The sequence below is a fragment of the Coniophora puteana genome (genome assembly GCF_000271625.1).
Source record: "Coniophora puteana RWD-64-598 SS2 unplaced genomic scaffold CONPUscaffold_21, whole genome shotgun sequence".
Taxonomy (NCBI): domain Eukaryota; kingdom Fungi; phylum Basidiomycota; class Agaricomycetes; order Boletales; family Coniophoraceae; genus Coniophora; species Coniophora puteana.
Window position 1 is genome coordinate 464,385 of NW_006913073.1, and position 22,318 is coordinate 486,702.

A 22,318-nucleotide genomic window follows, 5' to 3' on the forward strand; every position below is an offset into this window, starting at 1 on the left:
GCCCAGCCCACCCCAACCCACCCTCGGCCAGCCTGACCGGGCCGGAAACCTTCGGGTTCGCTTATATGATTGTCTCCACTAGCCAGGTATCATGTATCTCATTACGGGAAAATATATCACTTTCCCCCGGCCCATAGACACGCGTGGATGTGATGCCCTCTCGGTTGGACCCAGTCCGTCTTGAAATAGTGGGTCCGCTTCGCTCTTTTCCCTTGCCTTCGACAAATGCAGCCTCCAGTGCCGGACGCAAAGGCCAACTATATCTACTGCAATAGCTACGTATCTCAGGGAGCGCTTCAAGTTGATTGTGATTAGTAGCCCCTGTCTTCACGAACGTTGCTCGCTCTTGGTCGCTCTCAAGGCAGGATCACATCCAATTGAGGTCATGAAAGACGCGGTGTTCAATCTACCATAAGTGCTATAGCGCTATCCGACTGAGTACAAGATGGCTATTCTCCATACATTGGCTTCAAGTATCAATGACTAATAGTCTTTTACCCCGTTTTCCTCTACTTCTTATTACAAAATAACTATCCAGGATCGCTTTCTACTCTACCCACCTCCCCTTGAAGGTACTCCTTTGTTGGCCAGCGCAGCTAAACCACATATACAGGAGCTTAAACTGGAGAGATGGATCGACCTCCAACAACGCCACCCTTTTTATCAGTCGAACAACTCCTCTGGGGTCTCGAATACCGGGGGGTCCCACGGCGCACTCTGAGGTCACATGGGTTAACTTTGTACTAGCAGCAGAAGAAGGACGAATGGAGCCTACCCGTAACTTCCATGAGTCCTTGCACTTCTTCTCAAATTTATTCAGCGGAAGTGTTTTAGGAGTCCAATCAAGATCATTTAGGGTTATCATGGACTTCGGGTCATTAAGTTCGTTGGGTCCGGGCGAGACCAGCATGCTCTCGTGGAAGACCGCTTTGTCGGTCAGCACTTCGCCCTTGAGGCGATCCTTAGCATGAATAACGAGCTTCATCTTCCAGTCCATCTCGTTCCACGCGTTGTGGGGCTGTGAGGCGCCCCAGCCAGCGTCAGGAACGGGCTGGCGGAGAGATTTGAGGAAATCATAATCGAGCCCGAGCGGGACGCCCAAAGTTTGAATTTCGCCCTGACACCCGGAGTAAGTCAGTCCAAAGGTCCACAAGACGAAAGAAACTCTGAGCTCACAGCCATCCAGAACAAAGTAATGTCGGAGAGCTCATGGCGCTCGTACCCTCCTCCAACATCGGCATGCGCTCCAGGGAACCAGACCTACGTTCAAAGCATCAAGCCTGAAATGTCAAATGGAAAGTTGTGAGCACCTCTTTGAGAACTTGTCCTTCACCCAGTCCTTCCTTTGGAGGAATCCATAGGGTAGGTAGAAACCGGTCTCGATTTTCGTGGAAGGACACGGCATGAAGTGCGGTCTTGATAGATTTCGGCAAACTATTGTCCGCGATGTTAAGCGCATCGATTTCCTTCCATACAGAACCAACGGTGTCAAAAACCCCTACGCAACTGTAGTAATTATAAAAGCAGATTCGTCAATATGAAGTTGGACTGATGAGAATAGAAAGGCTTGACTCGATATCAACATTCCTGCCTGTCAGCTGAGGCTCTACCCCGTCGTACAGCTGCTTCCATATTTTGAAGAAGTGGCCAAGATCTCTGGTCTCAAGCAAACCGATGCGATCCTAGCGCAGATGGAGAGATGATCAGTGATTTTGCCATGTTGTAGATAGCACAGAGACCTACAATGAGGCCGGCCACCTTTCGCGCAGTGTAGGCACCCCTTCATAATGAATGCAATATCAGTAGTTGAAGTAGCGAACATAGTAGTGATTCGAGAGGACACTACCTCGAGAACCTGGTAAGAGCATTTGGTGGGTGGTTTAAGACTGATAAACGCTCGAACTTAACATACCCGAAGATGCAGATGATGTCGCCATCCCGATAGTTCTGTGCGATAAACGCGTATACGTCTCGGATCTTGCTCGCTGTTGTTATCGGTATTTAACTCTACCTCGTTACAATAGTTTACCCGTTTGCTCACCCACAAAGGTTCCCAGCGCCACTTCAATCAGCGTACATCAGAGGTCTAATAGTTAGGTCGGCTTGGACTATAGACGTACTTTCGTCAATGACACCCGCACCCCCGGCGCCATTGAAGTTGGATTGGGAGCCAACGCCGCTTTGATAGAAGACTATTTGCTCCCTGCCGCTGTCAGCCACAGGTTTGACGGAACGAGCTAAACATGACTCTCGTCAGGGAGTTTGCGGAATACTTGTATGAATCTCTGCTAACAAAGACGGAGAATATTAGTGGCGTATTGACGCTTGTCACCTTCCGGGCTCTCGTCAGAAGCTGTGCGAAAAACAGACATCAGCTTGATGAGTCATAAACTAGCGAGGCTCACTCACGAGCGGCCGGGTTCTGAGCCAAGACTTTCTTAACAGCTTCAGCAAGGGACTTCGAGTCGATCAGAAGGCCATCCTGGCCGGTGCCGTCGCAAAAGATCGCGAGTGTCTTGTTGGTCATCTTGCCTTTACGCTGAATTATTCTGAGTTGGGAGAGATAAAGAGCGTCCACAGCGCTCTGCATCAGCGTATTTATACTGAGTATCAAGGACCATTTATGTAATGAGATTGATTATTATAGTTATCCAATGCCCAAGACAGTGTGCAATATATATGGCTTACACCTACGTAACGCATTATCGCGGTTGGGGTTACTCCACTAGTCCCCCAAGGTGTTGCAAACCATAGGAGAGAGCTTCCTAACTACAGAGAACCGAGTGGCGTTGGCGTCTGATTGAAGCTTCTAGTGCCACAGTTTTATTTCCCAGTAACCACCTTTCCGCATCCATGCTCTGAAATCAGCGTTTCACTCCATACCTCATGACACCCAGAACCTGATTATTGCGAGTCACGACGGCGATCACCACCTCCAGCGGCTACATCTGAGAAAGTTTGGGGAAGCGAACTAGATTATGGAGCTCGTCAACCACATGGATGGTACATGGCCGTCTACGTTCGCAATACATTATAATATAAGACCAGTGCATACGTTACTATGAAATTGGATCTCACGATCTGTGGCCAGGTCTCATAATAGAATGAGACATCACCGGTGCACCATTGGCACATGATGGCTCCGAGTGCGAATCACATCAATGTTATTGAACTGGGACGCCGGCGAGCGGGGAACGCTCAGATGACTCGGACAAAAACAGAAGTACTGGGACGGTGTTGTCTATTAATGGAGACGCGAGAACCAGTACAGGGATCAAATGTACTACATGCAGAAGATGTCTACTAGCAGGACAAGCGACCAGTATGGCTATTTTGATGAAGGCAATGCGCACTGTATCGAGTAGGAGGAGGTTCAAATAACCAGTACGGAGGCGAAGCGGAAGCGAATGTATATCGCAAAAGGAAAAGGGAACATCAAGGGGTAGGAGTTTTGCGGAGGACGCAGAACTTCGAGCGACCGGAGGAATCTTGAGCCCGAGGGATATCTGGATACGATGTTGTGGCGCGGTGAGTCGTTGCGCGAGCTTACATGAACCAAACCGAACGAACGCAACTAATTGTAGACGGGATGAAACGTTGGCTCCGGTCTTGTTCTGGATCCTTATGAGATATAAAATATTAGTAATGTAGCATGTCAATGCATAGTTGATTGCGGTTTCATCATTGACGAGAGCACATTGAGAGATAAAGCCAAACGTCGTCTCCAGTAGTCCACGACAAAGGCACTAAGGTTCTGTGGATAACATCTACGATCACCCAGATAGAAAAGAGGAAGGAATGAGTGTGCCTCGATTCAATCAGTCTAGGCAAAAACATAACCTATCAAATACACCTATAACTTCCCCCAACACCAACTCTACGCAGCTCTCGTCCGCTTCTTCACAGGCGTCACCTCCGGAAAGTCCATATCGTCGTCGTCTTCGTAATCCCTTGCCCCTTCCGCATCCGATGATGACCGCTTCCTCGATGGCCCGAGCAACAGAATATCGGGCGAACTGTCAGCGGGCAGCCACACTTCCTCCTCCATGTCCTCTCCATCCTGTCCTTCCATAACGTCGGCCATAGTGGTATCTTCCGCGCCTGAGCTCAGGTTTGGGCTGATCGCGCGAGACGAGAACAGGCTCGCGGACGTTAGGGAGCGCTGGAAGGTCTGCGTGGTCTGGCTCCGCTGGAAGGCGCTGTTCCGCTGCTTCTCCGCACGCTTGACGGGCGTAGCAGCGACGAGCGTCACACCCGCCGAAGACTTTGCCGATGCCGACGCAGCTGTGGATGACTTCGCCGCGAACGACATGGATCGTCCCCCGGCTCCTCTGGTGATCGAGGGCTTTGCAGTCGGGAGCTGGGCCTGAGACTGTGCCCCGGCGTTGGACTTCTTCTTCGCGCCAGGCTTGGCCTTGAACGCGCGGGACATGCTGATCTCCCTGCTGAACGCGCGCTTGATCGCCGCGCCCGAGGAGGCGGAGTACGCCGTCCGTCGCGCGTTCGCGTCCTCTGCGAGCGAGACCGACAGCGAACGGGAGCGAGAGTGCTGGTCTGCGTTCCGGGCGGACGTAGACGCTTCCGAGGGCGCGGGTGATGGATGGCGGGAGGAGCGCCGTGATGTGCCGCGGGTTGAGAGTGCTTCGGAGCCAGTTGGCGAGGGGGAGCGGGAGCGGGCGGTGCCTTCGTCGTCGGAGAAGGGGGAGGAGGGGAAGACTTTGCTGCGGAGGAGCTCGCATGCTTCGGGGAGGGAGGTTTTAAACCTTGTTGGGGTTCAGAGGTCAGATAGCAGCTACGCGTAGAATCAGAACAGACGCACTGAGGCTCGACGATGCGCTCGCAGTACTTCTGCATCCAATCTTGCTCGTCTTTGGTCTGTGCTTGTGTCTGAAAATCGGCGCCCGACGCGTCGGCGAGCTGCCACATTGATATTTTGTCCATGAAGGATTCGAGCCGTTCCTCTGTGGACGGGACAAGGGTGGTCTCGCGCTGCTTTCTTCTGCTCTTTGAGGGTGAAGCAAGGACAGTGACGGCGGGCAGAGGAACAGGTGGACCAGGGAGCGAAAGCTTGAGGAGGTATAGTAAGATTTGGATTTGTACCCTGCTCCCGTTAGAATCAGCACGCATATAGTCTTCTGGAGACGTTACTCACTCTCGCCTCTCAAGTCGCTGCAACCACCCGCTCCGCCATTTGTCCTCGAGAAGCACCGCGTCCTCCGAGTTGGCAGACGCCTCGACTTTGTCGTCGACAGAGTCTATCTTCTCATGGTTCAGCGCGAACCACATCATGGTTTCTTCAACCTCGCCTGCTCCACCATTGCTTGCAAGGATTTCGGGCAAGTCGACGTGGTACTTGCTGGAGGACGCGCGTACTGAGAGCAGGAGTGGTTCAAGAAGTCCGTGTAGTGGGTGAGGCGCGTCGGGGTCTGAGGTGGACGCGACCCGGACGCGTTGAAGGGAGGGGACAAGGAGTTCTAGTGGCATGATTGACTTTGAGCGTTTATGCGTTAGTTGTAAGTATAGCATAAGGCAGGATAGCGCACCTCGGGGAGCCACAGGAACTGGAGATAGGTGCGAACGACATACTGGTCTGGCGTCTCAGCAGCGAGGTCGGTGAAAGGGTACTCGCGGTTGATGGCGCTCTCCTGGGTGGCAGACCACTTGACGTTGGACGTGTTGTGGATGTTTAGAGGGGAGACAAGAGCCATGTTGAGGGCATGCGACGCGTCTGGGACTGAGTGGGTGGTGACGAGAGGAGAAATGACTGAGCGGTGCCTTACCATCACACAGCGATCAATGACAACGGCCATGTGGGCCCGACGGACTCTCCGTGACCCACTGACAAACGCATAAGTACCACGGTGGTCTCAATGATGGTGATTGCCCTTGGAGAGGTAGACCATGCTCGTCTCCCGCTGGTTCCAGCTCACTGCTCTCGCAGCTTCTGCCCTTGTGTCGTCCGCCTCAAACTCGTCGGATCCGCTTGCAGGTATCCGCGACCTTGTCAAGAGGCGTATCTCCAATCACGTCAACGACTTCACTTTCACACTCTCAACCGCCAATGACACTGGCAGCGACCTCGACACTTTCACTATATCCGACGCGTCGGACAGCAGCGGCGGCATTGATATCGAATGCTCAACAGCGAGTGCATGTGCCCGAGGCCTTTATACGTCCGTTCATTGCCCTGACTGTACATATCTTCCCGTAACTGACATCCAACTCAGCTACGCAACCGAGGTAGGTAACGTCGACATCTGGTGGACCGGCTCTCGCCTCGACGCCCTCCCCTCCCCGCTCCCCCGTGTCGGCGAGCCCATCACTCGCAGCGCTATCGTCGAGTACCGCTACTTCCTCAACACCGTCACCTTTGGCTACACTGCCAACTGGTGGACCTTCGAACAATGGGAGCTCCTCCTCGACTGGGCTGCCCTCCGTGGTGTCAACCTCCCCCTCGCATGGGTCGGCTACGAGCACACTCTCGCCGAAACCTTCCGTGATGCTGGCCTAACGGATGAAGATATGGTCCCCTTCTTTGGAGGAGCGGCCTTCCTTCCATGGAACAGATTTGGCAATATCCAGGGCGACTGGTCTCCGTCCACCAACGGCTCACAGGGCGGCAAGCTTCCGCAAGAATGGATGGATGCCCAGCTCGCGCTCCAGAAACAGATCGTGCCGCGCATCGTCGAGCTGGGCATGACACCTGTCCTCCCCGCCTTCCCGGGCTTCGTCCCTCCTGCGATGCACACCCTATTCCCGAACGCATCCATCGTGAACGGAAGCGAGTACCCCGGGATTCCCGCTCAATACTCCAACGACTCCTTCCTAGCTCCGTTCGACCCACTCTATGCGCAACTACAGTCTTCCTTCCTCGCCAAACAGACCGAAGCCCTGGGCAACGTCACCCACGTGTGGACAATTGACCAATACAACGAGAACAGCCCGTATAGTGGCGACCTCACCTACCTCGCCAACATCGCCAACAGCACATTCGCCTCTTTGCGCGCACATGACCCCGACGCCATCTGGCTCATGCAAGGCTGGCTCTTCTTTGCCGACGAACCATTCTGGACGTCCGACCGTGTCGATGCCTATTTAGACCAGATTCCCAACGACGGGATGATCATCCTGGATCTGTTCAGCGACGTGTATCCGCAGTGGCAGCGGCTCGACTCGTACCGCGGCAAGAGCTGGGTGTGGTGCGAGGTGCACGATTTCGGCGGGAATATGGGCCTCGAGGGCAACTTTTCGGTCGTCACGAACGGGCCCGTCGACGCGCTCAACTCGCCGAATAGCTCGATGAAGGGTGTGGGGCTTGCGATGGAGGGACTGGAGGGGAACGAGATCATCTACGACGTTTTGCTCGACCAGGCGTGGTCGGCTGCGCCGCTCGATAGGGACGCGTACGCCAAGGCGTGGGCGACTCGCCGGTTCCACCTGCCCACCGCCAACTCTAGCACTACGACTGCCACCAACACCTCCATCCCCGCCAGCGCCATCGAAGCGTGGCAGACCCTCGCCTCAACCGTCTACTCCAGCACAAACCCTAACGTCTGGGGCGCGACCAAATCGCTCATCGAGCTCGCGCCCTCCCTCGGCGGGATGTACAGCGCCCCGTCCTCGACGATCATCTTCTACGACACCAACACCTCGCTCGTGCCTGCACTGCGCGGCCTCGTCGCCGCAGGCACCTCCGCACCCGCCCTGTGGGCGCTAGATGAGTTCCGCACGGACAGCATCGACGTCGCGCGGCAGCTTCTCGCGAATAGGTTCGCAGACGCGTACACGGCGACGACGGGCGCGTATAACGCGTCTGGGCCTGGCTCGGCTGCGCTCAACGCGACTGCGGCGCGCATGATGCAGATTATCGACGACCTCGATAGGCTACTGATGACGCACGAGCCGTACCTCCTCTCGTCGCGGATTGCATCTGCGCGCGCCTGGGCGGGCGACGGTGGTGATGAAGCGTACGCGGATTATCTGGAGTACGAGGCGCGCTCCCAGGTTACGCTGTGGGGGCCTGTGCCGAGCGTGCTCAACGACTACGCGAGCAAGGTGTGGGGCGGCTTGGTGGGCACGTATTATCGCCAGCGGTGGACGGCGTTTGTGGAGTATATGAACGTGACGCCGAGCGATAAGTTCGAGCGGGAGGAGTTGGATGGTATCACGGATAAGATCGCGGAGGAGTGGGTGCTGGAAAGGTGGGAGGGGCCGTGGGGGCCTGTGGGCGATCTGAGGGAGGAGGTGGAGAGAGTGCTGCAGGTGTATGGGTGAGCGCATGGAGTCGGGCGGGAATGGGGTTTTGGTGATGTTATTGGACGGGTTTCATTCACGGAGGTTTCTCCGTATTCTGTGGAGACTGTCATGGATAATGTTTGCTTTTATCTATAGAGCTGTGCGCTGCTGTATGGATCTTTGACTTCGTACTATTCTGTACTAGTATGGAGCTAATTATTCCTATCGTACAAGCTTTACACCATACATGTTAATCGGTGGACTAATCCTGTCGTTCAGCAAGTTTCAGGCATATGCATATGTGTAGGGCACAAAAGAATCTATCAGCCAATACAAGCAACCCTGTCTTTTTCTTGCAGTCGCTGCACTTCCTCGATGACTTCCGTCCAAGACGGGTTAGGTAATTGCATCAATCGCTCCTTTGACCATGGTTCCTCATACGCATCGTAAAGGCCGATGTTCTGGAGCGAAGGCGCGATCTTCCACAGCAGGCGAGCCACCGAGGCGGCTTCTGAGCCCGGGACGCGCTTTTTGTGTTCCATACGGCTATCCCAGAGCAGGCACAGGTAGGTCAGAGAGTTTTCTGGGAACGTGATGCTCTCGTCCCCGTTAAGGGTGGTGACGTCTTTAAGGAAGACGGAGACGTTCACGTCCAATATTTTCACGTGCGGCATGAGGGGCAAGGTGTCCAGGAGATCATGTAATGTCAGGGAGTCGCGCAGCCGGAGACCGAGGTACTGAAGCAAGGGCCACCTTTGAAGAAGACGTGCGAGCTGCTTTTTGGAGATCCCGAGCCTGTTTGAATCTGCGAGAGGACCGAATTCGTTGAGCAGGAATATTTCGGCGTGCTTCAGCCCTGTCAGCATCTCTAACGAGCCGACGAAGACTTCCCAGTCTGCTTCGGCTCTAGAGAGGGATTCAGGCGTGATTATGAGGCAAAGATGTTCTAATGATTCTGCAGAGACATATCGTGTGAGTGATCCGAGAATTTCGTTCAGCAGGGCGTACGGAGGCTGGGCATCCCTGAACTCGTTGTTCTCTTCCTCTTCATCGTCCAAGTATACAACCATGTCCAGCCTGCGCAAAGTTACAAGAGGTAGGGTTGTGCGAGAGGAGTTAGACCCAAACACCAGGGCGGGGACCAAGCAAGCTACGCTCGGGGCGTGTGCCGTAACCTTCAATTCGTCCAGATTCTGCAGGCCACAGCCGTCAATCGCCTCACCTGTCCACAATCTGTCATATCTGATAGATAGACCTAATATGCGGAGCTGGCGCAGTCTTTGGAGACAACCGAGCGTATGGGGCTCGAGAACAACGCCAGTCAGCGTTCGAAGATTCTTGCACTGGCTCACGGCACCGAAGTCGACGCCGCTGGTTTGGCTGTAAACCCCTGTTCCCCGAATCGAGATGACCTGTGGACATCTTGACAAGAGATCCTGTAGATGTGGAATGGGAAATATTTCGTCGTGCACGGAAAGTATGACTTCTTGCAGCGAGGGCGCGCAAAGCAAGGGCAGGATGTCACTGTAGTAGCGGTTTACTACGTCTCCGATGGATAATCGTAATAATGTCGGAAATAGGAGTGGATGGGGCCAGCACCTGACGACGTCGTACATAGAGAGCCCTCTCGGAACGTCGTAAGCAAAGAAGGGGTCCGTCGGCGGCCCAGGTAGACAAGGCTTTTGACTCTTCTACTATATGACAGCAGCAGGTCCCAATCGGGCCCGCTCAGTTCACGGTTTAGTCCAATTCTCTATTCCGAGATGCCAAGTATGCGTGAGACATGCTTTGGGCCAGATATAAAGTGCAGGTGACGTACATAGCGGCCACCAAGCTCTCCTCGGAATACCACGTCCGGGCCTAAACACGTGAAGAAGCTATGGAAGTGGACCTCCTCCCAGAGCGCGTCCAGAGCAGGTTCTCGAAGTGCCTTGCACGACATGGAGATGGAACGAAGGGAATATTTCTGGTCTTCATGTCCAACATATAAGATGATGTGACTTGCTAGCTCCGGAACCTGGAGACATGGGTGCATGTTGGCTTCTGATGATGGCGTATTCGCAGAGTTGGTATTGTCAGGTACGACTGCACCGCGTAGAGTTTCCGAGAAATAGAAACGTGAAAGCTGAGGAGCTCAAATTAAGCTTCTGCGTGAACTTTATAGACGGTAGAATGAGGCGAGACTACGAAACGTACAGTAAACGTTGGATGGTGGTTTGAGTTGGGTTTGAGTTTGACCCCTGAGTGTTTTACGCGCTGGACTCCTGCCAGTGGGACCCGCGACACCCCCCAACTGTCAAGCGACGCAAGTGCTCTGACACGCTGCGCTCAAGTCACGACCACGATCATCGTGCGGTATCCTGCATGTCTCACTGATGTTTCGTTGAGCTCAGATGTAGAGCGCCTTCTCTATCTCATACAAGCATAAGTGCAATGGCAAACCATCAACCTGCGCCATGAGGCGAGGTGGGGCGTTCGGCCCTCGCCTGTCATTACATGTCATTTGGCACCGCGATTAGTTTGCTCACACGTCTACACTTGTCCTTTACTCCAGCGTCGCTCTGTCTGGTTTGCCTTGTTATAAGTTTTATTCATCTTCTCTTCTAGTACCACAAGACCCAGATGATCCGGCGGGGTCGCGCTACAGGCAACTTGGAGCTCTCGTGTAGCATCAACCTTCAGGTACGACTGTTTCTTGACTGTTTCACTTGACACCCACGACTGACATCATGATCATCCCGCAGCTCGAGGGAGGACGACCCACCACAAACTCCGGACAGGTGATGCCAAGGTACAGGGAGACATGGTGGAAATCCCATGACATGCTGTGGTCAAGCTCTGCGCATTTCTCGAGGTACCTAAGAGCGAATTTGACAGCCGCAGCTCGTTTACCCTCACAGTGACTGCGCCTCTCCAATACAGCATGTCTCGCAGGAACCGATATAAATCAAAGTCGTCGCAGCCGTTGAATATCCATCTTTCTCCGTTTCCAACCTACTCCACGGTAATCCTGTGGTCATCCCCAAGGTTCAGCTAGGCGACGATCCGTGGACGTCAGAACCCAACATGAAACTATCCCTGTCGACTCTTGCGGCCGGAATCTTTTATGTAGCCAGCGTCGACGCAGCCTCCGCGTCTCAATGCCGTTGCGTGTATGGCCAGTCGTGCTGGCCGAGCGGCTCTGACTTCTCTCAGCTCCAGTCTCTCCTCTCCCAGTCCCTCCTCTACCCCAAACCCACCGCCTCTCAATGCTACTCCACGTCGGGCGCCTCGGATGACTGCAGCGACGTCATCGCAAACTACACCAGCGGTATTTGGCGCTCGGACATGGTCGGCAGCATGGAAGCACCCAACTGGGAGTCGTACATCTTCCAGAACGGCACCATCGCTGCTTGTTATCCAGAGACGAACATCACGGGTGCATGCGACCAGGGAAATGTACCTGTCATCGCCGTGGACGCACGCACGCCTGCGGACATCCAAGCTGCGGTCAACTTCTCGGTGATGCATGACCTGCGGATGGTCGTCAAGAACACTGGGTACATTATTTTGTATTGATAATCCGTCTGTATGCTAGACTGAATACCCGATCAGGCACGACTACATTGGTCGGAGTGCTGGACGAGGGGCGCTCATGGTGTGGACGCACAACATGAAGAATATTACCCACGATGGCTCCTTTGTGCCCGAGGGAGCGCCGCCCAACGAGACTTACGATGGTGAGGACTTCTTTGATCGGCACCCTAGGTGGATGGATCTGACGCAAAGTCGTTTCTAGCCTTCACTTTGGAAGCCGGTGTCCAGTGGTTTGAAGCGTACGCAGCCGCCAATGCTACCGGGCGAGTACTAGTAGGCGGTTTATCGGCTGGCGGGTCCGTAGGTGCTGCTGGTGGGTGGATCCAAGGAGGTGGACATAGTGCCCTATCATCGAATTATGGGTTGGGTACGTAGGTTTTGCTTTCAGTGCTCACTTCAACTAACGACGTACATTCAGGCGTCGACAACGCTGTCGAGATGACCGTCGTTACATCCACTGGCCAGTACCTGACCGTCAACGCCCATCAAAACCCGGACCTCTTCTGGGCCCTGCGTGGTGGCGGCGGCGGAACGTACGGTGTCGTCACCTCTGTCACGTACAAAACACATCCTGCCCTTCCGGCCCTAGTCGCCATCTTCTCAGTCAACTCCACAAACTCGTCACTCATTCAGCAATTGTTCACCGAGAGCTACACCATGCTCCCATCTCTCTCGGACGCAGGCTGGGGAGGATACGGCGGCATCGACAATACCAGCGTTGAGTTCATCTACCTCTCACCGAACGTGTCGTGGGCACAGGCAAACGAGACGTGGACCCCGTTCTTCGAGCGCGCAGCGAATCTTACGTCGGCCGGACTGAACATCACGGCAGCTGAGACATTGCAGTTCCCTTCGTTCTACACACTGTATGAGTCATTCTTTGGGACGCCGACTGGCCAGAACGGCGGGAACGTCATCTTGGGCTCGCGGCTCATCCCGCGAGAGGTGATCGAGAATAACAACGACGAGATGTGCACTGCGATCTTTGAGACACCCGGCATGTCTTGGAAGTGCGTGCTTGGCTCTGGGATCCTTGAGCCGAAACTGACGCATGGCTTAGCTTTGTTGCAGGAGGCAAGGTATCCACAGTCGACCCCGACTCCGCTGGGCTTAATCCTGCCTGGCGCAAGGCAGTTGTCCACATCACCTGGGGCGCGTCATGGGAAGACGGGGCGTCTGCGGAGGACATAGGTCAGCTTGCCGCTGGTGTGAAAGAACAGGAAGCGAGGATCCGAGAGCTTACCCCTGAATCTGGGTGCTACTTCAACGAGGTAGGCACATTTTTGTACCGGGGCCGTAAGATGATGCTGACAAGAGAGGATAGGCGTCTCCGTTTGAGGAAGATTTCCGGTATACTTTCTTCGGTGACCACTATGCGAAGTTGAAAGAGATCAAGGACAAGTACGATCCGCATCAGTTGTTTGTTGTGACGCAAGGCGTAGGGTCTGAGGAGTGGGACGACGAGCTAACTTGCCGAGTGTAGTGCAGTTGATAACCTTCGCACTGTCGTGCCTATTTAACCCATTCGACAACATTTCAATGCACTAATTCACTGTTTCCTGCCTCTCGGCCTTTTAATCTTGTTAACGCATGTACAACACGCGCCTCACACAAGAAGCCGGCCCTTAACGGGCGCTTAATACAGGTACAATTCCGCGCTGTCTGTACGATAAGTAGTGATGGCTTCATCGCAACCACCAATGGCGCAGTAAGGGCATGACGGAGCTAGTAGATGATAGTTTACAAAACCTTCCATTAGATACTCTACCCCCGGGTAAATGTCTGACCGTCATTAAGCCCTCGACCTTTCTATCTGCGAAAGGCGTATATCCAGATCGCCTCCTCGGATGAACCGCGAGATACGCTCACTCAGCTCGTCCCAGCTATACGCACTAAAACCTCCTTCCCTCTTCCGGGCCACCATGTCTGCTGCCACGACTCCGTAAGGGAGGGCGTTGACCCTGACCTTCGGCGCCATTTTTGAAAGGACCACGCAGAAGAGAATGTCGTCTTCAATCTGGGAGTTGAGGAGATGAAATGAAGTTAATGCGGAGTTTGTGCGATCAGCCATGTTACTGATGCGGTCGAGCTGCCAATCGTCGTTCTCGCGATCGGATGCGGGGACACACATAGCCAGAGCGAGCCGGCGTAGGTGCAGACAGGTAGTGAGAAGGGTGCGCAGACCCTGAAGAGTGATCTGTGGAGATGTGTTCCAGCTTTCGACGGCCTGGTTGATCTTGAGCACTTCAAGGTGGGGCCAGGCGTTCGCCATTTCTTCAAGGTCGGCATCCGTGAAGGATGCCATCGGGGACACGCTGATGTCGACCTTGGTAAGTGATGTCGATTGTAGGAGAGGACGGATTGTGTTGAGCGTGATCACGAGATCCGGGTAGTAATCGTCGTTGTGATTAGTGCGTGGAAGAAGTCGCAAGGAGGAGAGCGTGAAACGGGGGTGCGAAGATAACGTCGTGCAAGTTTCAAAGACCTCGCCCATTGAGGGGGCGAAATGGAAGTAGACAGTCGTCGACAGTGGTTGCGGTTCTTGTGTGCGGCTCTGACTACCTACGGCGTCGAAGAAGACTTTGGCTTTGTGAGGATAGTCTAGCTCGAGCGTGACATCTGACAGAGCCGGGAAAGGAAGAGATCTGTAAGGGAGCCTAACATCCCCACTAAGGTCTCCCCATAGAGGAGCGCAGAGGTTCAATGAGATGCGTTGAAGCGATGGGAGGTGTGATAGTCCTCGCGGAGGATGCTGCAACAGCAGTGGCCCGTCGTATGCCTTGAGATGCTGTAGTTGTGGAACCACAGCTTCGAACGTATCCCTGATGCTACCTGCCCATAGATTTTCTTGTTGGTTGTATACAATGAGAGATTCAAGTGCGGGACAGCGTTCTGAGAGCAATGATACGAAGCTTAAAGCTCCCCCTGAGCATGATAGCAAGCGTATGGACCGTATAGTTGGAACTAGAAAGACCGGTAGAACATGCCATGGGATGTCATCGTCATGGAAGGGAAGGTTGAGATCGGTGAGCCTGGGAAAGGTCTCGTTGCCAATCAAGTGAGGAGGAAATAGTGATTCCAAGGCGGAGTATTTGATTCCAATACTATTATTTAGATCAATCGTCTAAACACGTGAAGTATAGTTACGGAAAACATTCCATTCCGAGGGTGTCACAGACGTAGGGTTAAAACCAGTCTATCCCGGGTTAGCATGTAGCAAAAAGCTTGATCATCTGTTTACGCACAATATCCTCAAAGTCAGGAGGACCATCCACACCATCCTTGTGGACGGCGCAGGATGGCAGAGGGTAGAACAGAGCACGTAAGGGGATCGATGACCAGAGGACAGCGATCGCTTCGTCTTTGAACGCTTTGCATGTTCTTGCAAGCGATACAAGCATCCGCCTGGGTTCTATGGCATCTATCCCAACGGGCTTGAAGTACAAGAAGATCTCATGCAGGATCTCTGGAGGGGGTAGTGTCGTTTGCATCACCTTTGACTTGACGAAAGTTTTCTGAAGATGGGTGCCACTGTCATCGCGGAGGTTTGATCTGTGAGAAACATTCCCCATAAGCGGTCTTCGGGGAACGTCGGCCGTTCCACGCGAGGCCGACAGTTAGCGACCAGACTTGAACCAAAACGTTCATCATGAGAGCTTCCTTTCTCAGTAACCACCACCATCCCGCGTTGGCACCCCGAGGACCCCGGCCTAAAAACCCAGCCTCGCAGAAGGTAGTGAGTACTGTTCAAGACAAAGGAATAGACATTTTTGAGCGCATCCTACATATCTACACCTACTATACCTTTAAATACCTCTCATAATCCAAGGACAATGGAGGAAGACCCTCCGGGCTCCACCCCAACGGACACTGGGTCCAACCCCCAGGTGAAAGCCACACCCGCGCCCGACCCCAAGAAAGCGGGAACGCAACGAACCACAGCAGCGAGAGTACCGTCGGTGACCTCCAGGATCACAAGGAGTGCCATGACACCGAAACCGACGCCAACCCAGCAGCAGAAAACAGCAACGGATGCTGCGCAGGCGATGGAACCAACCAACACAGAAGACGTGCCGTCCAAGACGCAACAGGCAGGCAGCACCAAAGGGACAAAGCTTGAGATCCCTAACCTGGAGATGGCGAAGAGTTTCTTGAAGGATGTGAAATGGATGACACCCGGCGAGTCACTTGCACCTACCACGATAGCAGACACTCTTCTAGCATTTGCAGGAACGGCGACGGCGAGAACCACGACACGCTCAGCCCTCCTCTGCCTGGGAGTCGTCCTAGGCAATGACAGCATAGAATCTCACTTTGCTGAGCTAGTGGGCTCTCTCACCAAGGCAGTTACGAACGGAGTGGTCGCGGCCATCTCGCTGCAAGTCGCACAGGTCATGTCCTCGGCGGAGAAAGTAGCCGAGGCATCGGACAAGCTGGAAGGCGCTCTCAAGGAGGCCCCCCGAGGTCAAGCATCGACGAACGCTCCCTCGGCCACGAAGGGAGGTGTATCGTACCAAGATGCGACAGCCAAGGGGATCCGGACGTCGGGACCGACCCCGGATCCAGCGCTGGTGGCAGCTCGGCAGACAACCAAGTGAAAACAGATCATTATCGCGGTCCAGAAGGACAGCCCGCAAGTGCTCCTCCCACTCGACACCCCTCATGTGGAGCTGGTCGAGAAACTCCAGAGGTTAGTAGAGTTGGCAAAGGAGGAGGGGGTGGATCGGGATCTGAAGATCAAGGCGGTATCCCGCATACGCAAGCTGGACCTACTCCTAGAGTTCTTCTCGGAGCAGGGAGCGGAATATCTACGTACAGGGGAAGGACGTAAGCGATTCGACAAAGTGCTGACTGGATCTGGTCGCCAGCGAATCCGGACCTACCCCATCTTCGTCCGCTTCATTCCTATAGACGTCCAAGTGACGGAGGAAACCACGCTACGCCGATGCGAGGAGGAGAATGGCCTTGAACCCGGGGAGCTCGACTCTGCGCGTTGGGCAAAACTCACAGCGAAACGCGGCCAAGACCAGAAGTTTGCCAGCGCGATCTTCGAGTGCGCGACAGCTGAAACCGCCAATGCCCTCATCCGTGACGGCATGATCCTACAGTACCGGAAGCTACGCCCGCGCAAGGAGAAGTGCGAACCCATCCGTTGCGCCAAGTGTCAACGGTGGGGCCATGTCGCAGCACAATGCAAGGCGTCAAAAGATGCATGCGCGCGATGCGGTGGCGAGCACTGGACATCGGAATGCGCGAACAGGGCGGAGCAATACTGCGTCTCATGCGACACGCACGCACACTCCAGCTCAGACAGGGGATGCCCGGCATTCCTGGAACAGTGCGACATCTTTGATGCCAGATTCCCCAAGAACTCCCTGCCATACTACGGGGTGCCAGAGGTGCCGGTGCCCACAGGCACTGCCCCACCATCGCAGACACCTGAGGCGGAGTCCCAGTCAATGCAGGACTCTGACCAGGTGGCAGCGCCCGTACAGTATGCGGCCAACGCGACCAAAACCGAACCCCCAGCACCAACCCCGAGCGACCGACCGAGCGGCCGTCCATCTCAGCCCTCTCGAGTGGACACCTTACGCCAAGCCAAACAGCCGGCCAAACAGGATGCGGCAACAACAAAGGCGACGAAGAAAAAGAAGACCTGGGTCCAGGCCCCCCTCCCCTTCCCCCCCTCCTCCTCTAGACCTTCCACGCCCACCCTCTCGCAGGGGCCTTCATCCACCTCCCGCGACAGCTCAACCAGGACCACCAACTCCAACTTATGAATCGGCACCCCCTAGGAACAACAATCAGGATACTACAAATCAACATGCACAAATCTCACGATGCGCACCTAGACCTACTTAACAACAACTTACGAAAAAACTGGGATGTTATCGTCCTACAGGAGCCCTGCCTAAATAAACTAGGACTAACGAGAGCCAGCAGCCACTGGCAGGTAGCATACCCCACACCACCCACGGGAAGCTGATCACCAACACGGGCAGTCACGCTAGTGAGCACCAAGATCAGCACAAACTCCTGGCTTTCGGTGCCATTCCCCTCTGCGGACGTCGTCCTAACAATCCTGAAAACACCCGCCGGTTGGGTCTCGGTATTCAACATCTACAACCCGTGCGAATCACGAGTGGTTCTTGAGGAGCTTGAACACTTCCTCGCCAATGAACAGAATCGGACGCTCATCGGCAACGGGCCACTACGTCACATGCTGTGGCTAGGGGACTTCAACAGGCATCACCCGTATTGGGATGGCAAGCACAACACCCACCTGTTCACGAAAACGGCGGTGGAGGAGGTGGAGGTCCTGCTAAGGATGGTGGCGGAGCAGGGGATGGTAATGCCGCTAGCGCCGGGAATACCAACACTGGAGACGACAAGGGGGAAGACATGGACAAGGCCGGACAACGTTTTCTGTACGGAGGAGACGGCGGCGTGCATCATGGAGTGCGACACAATTCCGGAATTACGACCGGTGAAGGTGGACCACCTGCCGATAAAAACGATTCTCGACCTCTTGTTAGAAATCGCAACAGAACACCGGAGGCGTAACTTCAGAATGGCAGAATGGGATAAGATCAACAAAAAGCTGAGTACTCGACTAGCTGCCGAACCCACAACTACCATAGACACTGAGGGTCAGTTCACACAGCGAACAAGTTGCCTCATCCGACACGTACAAGACACAATTGAGGAGCTGGTACCATTCACCAACCCCAGTCCGTTCATGAAACGCTGGTGGAACTCGGACTTAGCGAGATTGAAACGCGAGAAAAACAAGCTGAGTAGAACAAAAACTGCCCTAGGCGGTGACCGCAGTCACCCAATTCACAATGCATATACAGAGCACTGCAAGGAATACGCAAGAGCCATTGACAAAGCCCGGAAAGACCACTGGCTCAACTGGCTAGAGGAGGCGGAATCGGGAGCGCTATGGACGGCTCACCGATACATAGCGACCCCAGCAGTGGACGGGGGCAGGAGTAGGGTCCCCAACCTGAAAACTAGACGGCCGGAGGGAGATGGGCTGGCAATAACGAATGAAGCAAAGGCCAAAACGCTGGCTGAGTCCTTCTTCCCCCCTCCCCCTGACCATTCCTCGGTACCTGCTGACCACGTGTATGATGCACCCCATGAGCGCTTCAATAGATTCACCATGGACGAACTCGACAAAACGATATCCAGCCTGAGCCCGTACAAAGCCCCAGGCCCCGACGGCATCCCTAACGCGGTATGGACGAGGTGTAAGGCGGTCCTAATGCCGCACCTCCTGCCCATCTTCAATGCGGCGATGATGCTAGGAGTCTACTACGACCCCTGGCACCTATTCACAACGGTAGTCCTCAGGAAACCAGGCCGACCAGATTACGCGATCCCCAAGGCGTACCGCCCAATTGCGTTGGTCGACACGGCAGCTAAGCTGCTTTCGGCACTGGTGACGGAACAAACATCCAGGTTTCTTGAAGACAGGGACCTGCTACCATCCACAGCATTTGGCGGAAGACCAGGGAGATGCACAACGGACGCAATACATCTCATAGAGTCGACGGTCCGCCACGCCTGGCGGAACCACCGAGTAGTTTCAGCCCTCTTCTTAGACATAGAGGGGGCCTTCCCAAACGCGGTGAGCAACATGCTTCTACACAAAATCAAGATGCTACGCATTCCCACAGAAATTGTAAAATTCACGAAGAATATGCTCACGAACAGACGGACGAAGCTCAGCTTCGACAACTTCATGTCGGATGACATCGTTATATCGAACGGTATTGTACAGGGCGATCCGTTCTCAATGCTTTTATACGTGATCTACTGCTCACGACTAGTCTGTATAGCGGATTGACCGGGTGGAAAGGAACTGATTGTGGCTTTTGTCGATGACACCACGGTGCTAGCCATAGGGAAGACGTTCCAGGAAACTCATCAGATCCTGGAAGACATGCTAAATCGGCCAGGAGGGGTGTTGGAATGGGCGAGGGAACATAACTCAAAGTTCGAAGTCTCAAAGTTCGGCCTTATAGACTTCAGCATGAACGCGGGGAGGGAACGGCCGGAAATGGTGGTCGGAGACCGTACCATCACGCCGAAGACGAGCCACAAGCTACTAGGAGCGATCCTTGACCAAGGACTACGATGGAAGGAGCAGGTGGCGGCGGCCATGGCGAAAGGTGCGGCGTACTCAGCGCAGCTATGGCGCCTTTCTCGGATGTCGGCGGGCATGCCACTAAAGGCGATCCGGAAACTACACACCACGGTGGTCCTCACCAAGACACTATACGCGGCAGATGTATGGCTCCGCCCCCCTCTCTCATGGGGCTCGACAAAAGAAATGCGCGGGTCCCTGACTGTGATCAAGAAAATCGCCTCCCTGCAACGCGGACCACTTCTGACAATGACAGGGGCCCTGCGCTCCTCACCGACTGACATCCTGGAAATCATGGCAAACATGCGCCCAATATCGCTAACGGTACAACAGATGTTCTACAATGCGGCACTGAGGCTGGCAGCGCTCCCGCCGGTCCACCCCTTGGCGCCCGTTTACCAACGCGCCGCAAAACGGCTAGTCAAGCACCATCAGACGGCGATCCACCTACTCGCGCACCGATGCAAAGTCCGACCAGGGGAAGTCGAGACCCTCAACTACCCCCGACTGTTCGTTGCGCCGACACCAGTCGAGACTCACATTGCGAAATCGAGGAAGGAGGCTGTTGAGGAGCACGCGGGGAGAGACAGGGGGGTGGAGGTCTACACTGACGGATCTGGGCACGGAGGACGGATAGGAGCAGCAGCGGTAATGGTGAGGGTGAACGGAACAACGAAGGTACTCCGATATCACCTGGGATCCGACCAGCGACACACGGTATTCGAGGCTGAATTGGTGGGCATCCTGCTAGCGATGGAACTCCTCCGGAACAACATAGACAGGCCTGACCGGGTAACAATCTACGCAGATAATCAAGCGGCGATAGCAGCTATACGGCGACCGTCCAACCAACGACCGGGTCATTACCTAGTGGCGCCAGTACACCAGATGGCAGAGGCGATGAAAGGGAGGGGGTCAAGGAGGAGGAGATGGCCAGGCACAGAGGTGGAGGTAAAGTGGATAGCGGGACATGAAGGGGTGGAGGGGAATGAGCGGGCGGATGAGGAGGCGAAGAAGGCGGCGGAGGACAAGGAGGGAAGCAGCCCGAGGGAGGACCTACCAGCGATACTAAAGGAGGGGTTGAAGGACAGCATATCGGCACTGAAAGCAGCGCACAAGAAAGGTGTGAAGGCGAGATGGGGGAAGGAATGGGCAGGTTCCCGGAGGGCACACCGACACAAGGCCCTCCGACTAAAGGCAGGTACTAACTTCTTCATCAAATTGACGGCTGAGCTACCGAAACGACAGATAAGCATCCTATCCCAGCTATACACACGACATATACCGCTGAACACGTACCTTCGACGAATTGGAAAACACAAAGATGCCATCTGCGAGCACTGCGAAGACTTCGCAGAAGAAACGATCCATCACTACCTATTTGACTGCCCGGCCTGGGCGGTCGCTCGACACGCGCTACTGTAGCATTTCGACCAAGCATTCGTCACGCGTCACGACGGGGGTATGGTATGAACACTTGACTGGCGCTTGTCACGGGTCAGATAGTGTTTTGAACACCGTGACCCGGAAAATTTGTCAATGTCCAGAAAAACATAAAATTGCGCGTAAAAACGCGTGGAAACGAGTATGAACAGATCTAATGAGCATCATAGTTGTCAAAACGCGAAGAAACAACCCTCCGTTGCTTGCCTCGGCCCATCTCAGCCTCATGGTCCTCCTCGTCTGCCTCCGGTATCTCAGACCTCAAATCCTCCGGGTGGCCAACATCGAGATGAGTAGACAAGCTGGTGGCCGCGTCTGGGGCTGCGAGAATGGCATGTACAAGATCAGCAGGGTCTGTGGCCGTGTCGTCGAGTTCATGGGAGTCGGAGGTGGTGAAAGGGGAGTCGTCCACTGTTTTGGCACTGGTCAGTGAGATGTCAGCCAAAATAGTTTCCCACATTGCAGGATCAGTGTGCGAGAGTTCGACAAGAGCGCGACGGGCAGCACGCGAGGTAAGGGATTCGAAAGATAGGTTGAAGGCTGTGTCAGGGACAACACAGTGAGAGAACGCCTACATGCAAAATTATAAGAATTGTAAGCGCACGAGGCAAAACATGAAATAGAGAACTTACACGTTGGACAAGACCAGGGTTGTTGATAGCATTCCAGCCATCGACGAACCAGCCAACTGAACGGGTGCGAAGCACACCAATGGCTGTTGTAAGGCGAAAGAACGGTGCATCACCCCCTTGATCAAGATGACCTACGGTCTCATCTACAAGGTCTCGAAGCTGCGCGCGTCGGATTGCTAACTTGAAGGGACGCTGCATATCCATGTCGCACGGCTGTGCGAGTGGTGTCATTCCACCAGGCACGTAATGGAGCCGGATCCAGGGCCAGCGACGTGAG

The 22,318-nt window shown here is 54.5% G+C and overlaps 9 protein-coding genes across 9 annotated transcripts; 4 read left to right on the plus strand and 5 right to left on the minus strand.

The window, feature by feature from the left end:
* Positions 1-547: 547 nt before the first annotated feature.
* On the minus strand, positions 548-2,372 carry CONPUDRAFT_67658 (uncharacterized protein; the record flags this gene model as incomplete). The annotated part of the gene is made up of 9 exons (XM_007777329.1): positions 548-1,117; positions 1,177-1,260; positions 1,311-1,506; positions 1,573-1,682; positions 1,744-1,780; positions 1,904-1,985; positions 2,042-2,062; positions 2,121-2,237; positions 2,294-2,372. The coding sequence occupies 9 exons, from the start codon at positions 2,370-2,372 to the stop codon at positions 548-550; spliced, it is 1,296 nt and encodes a 431-aa protein (XP_007775519.1).
* A 1,505-nt stretch (positions 2,373-3,877) lies between these two features.
* Positions 3,878-5,708, minus strand: CONPUDRAFT_160342 (uncharacterized protein; the record flags this gene model as incomplete). The annotated part of the gene is made up of 4 exons (XM_007777465.1): positions 3,878-4,763; positions 4,820-5,101; positions 5,153-5,490; positions 5,544-5,708. The coding sequence occupies 4 exons, from the start codon at positions 5,706-5,708 to the stop codon at positions 3,878-3,880; spliced, it is 1,671 nt and encodes a 556-aa protein (XP_007775655.1).
* Positions 5,709-5,875: 167 nt separating this feature from the next.
* CONPUDRAFT_133364 (glycoside hydrolase family 89 protein) lies at positions 5,876-8,555 on the plus strand. The gene is made up of 2 exons (XM_007777466.1): positions 5,876-6,173; positions 6,228-8,555. The coding sequence occupies exons 1-2, from the start codon at positions 5,902-5,904 to the stop codon at positions 8,272-8,274; spliced, it is 2,319 nt and encodes a 772-aa protein (XP_007775656.1). The 5' UTR covers positions 5,876-5,901; the 3' UTR covers positions 8,275-8,555.
* A 1,371-nt stretch (positions 8,556-9,926) lies between these two features.
* Positions 9,927-10,354, minus strand: CONPUDRAFT_85995 (uncharacterized protein; the record flags this gene model as incomplete). The annotated part of the gene is made up of 2 exons (XM_007777467.1): positions 10,055-10,354; positions 9,927-9,988 (listed from the first exon to the last, which is right to left on the minus strand). Coding segments are annotated over exons 1-2 (229 nt in total), but the record flags the coding sequence as incomplete, so codon positions are not given.
* An 866-nt stretch (positions 10,355-11,220) lies between these two features.
* Positions 11,221-13,374, plus strand: CONPUDRAFT_133366 (FAD-binding domain-containing protein). Its single transcript, XM_007777468.1, has 6 exons — positions 11,221-11,774; positions 11,830-11,954; positions 12,014-12,178; positions 12,230-12,821; positions 12,872-13,082; positions 13,136-13,374. Exons 1-6 carry the CDS (start codon positions 11,302-11,304, stop codon positions 13,292-13,294), a joined length of 1,725 nt encoding a protein of 574 aa, XP_007775658.1. The 5' UTR covers positions 11,221-11,301; the 3' UTR covers positions 13,295-13,374.
* A 229-nt stretch (positions 13,375-13,603) lies between these two features.
* On the minus strand, positions 13,604-15,383 carry CONPUDRAFT_78258 (uncharacterized protein; the record flags this gene model as incomplete). The annotated part of the gene is made up of 2 exons (XM_007777469.1): positions 13,604-14,935; positions 15,057-15,383. 2 exons carry the CDS (start codon positions 15,381-15,383, stop codon positions 13,604-13,606), a joined length of 1,659 nt encoding a protein of 552 aa, XP_007775659.1.
* Positions 15,384-17,587: 2,204 nt separating this feature from the next.
* CONPUDRAFT_67654 (uncharacterized protein) lies at positions 17,588-17,797 on the plus strand (the record flags this gene model as incomplete). The annotated part of the gene is made up of 1 exon (XM_007777327.1): positions 17,588-17,797. The coding sequence occupies one exon, from the start codon at positions 17,588-17,590 to the stop codon at positions 17,795-17,797; it is 210 nt and encodes a 69-aa protein (XP_007775517.1).
* Positions 17,798-19,852: 2,055 nt separating this feature from the next.
* On the plus strand, positions 19,853-20,731 carry CONPUDRAFT_67707 (uncharacterized protein; the record flags this gene model as incomplete). The annotated part of the gene is made up of 1 exon (XM_007777331.1): positions 19,853-20,731. A coding segment is annotated over one exon (879 nt), but the record flags the coding sequence as incomplete, so codon positions are not given.
* An 832-nt stretch (positions 20,732-21,563) lies between these two features.
* On the minus strand, positions 21,564-22,259 carry CONPUDRAFT_170297 (uncharacterized protein; the record flags this gene model as incomplete). Its single annotated transcript, XM_007777470.1, has 3 exons — positions 22,042-22,259; positions 21,868-21,980; positions 21,564-21,831 (listed from the first exon to the last, which is right to left on the minus strand). The coding sequence occupies exons 1-3, from the start codon at positions 22,243-22,245 to the stop codon at positions 21,564-21,566; spliced, it is 585 nt and encodes a 194-aa protein (XP_007775660.1). The 5' UTR covers positions 22,246-22,259.
* Between the last annotated feature and the right edge of the window lie 59 nt (positions 22,260-22,318).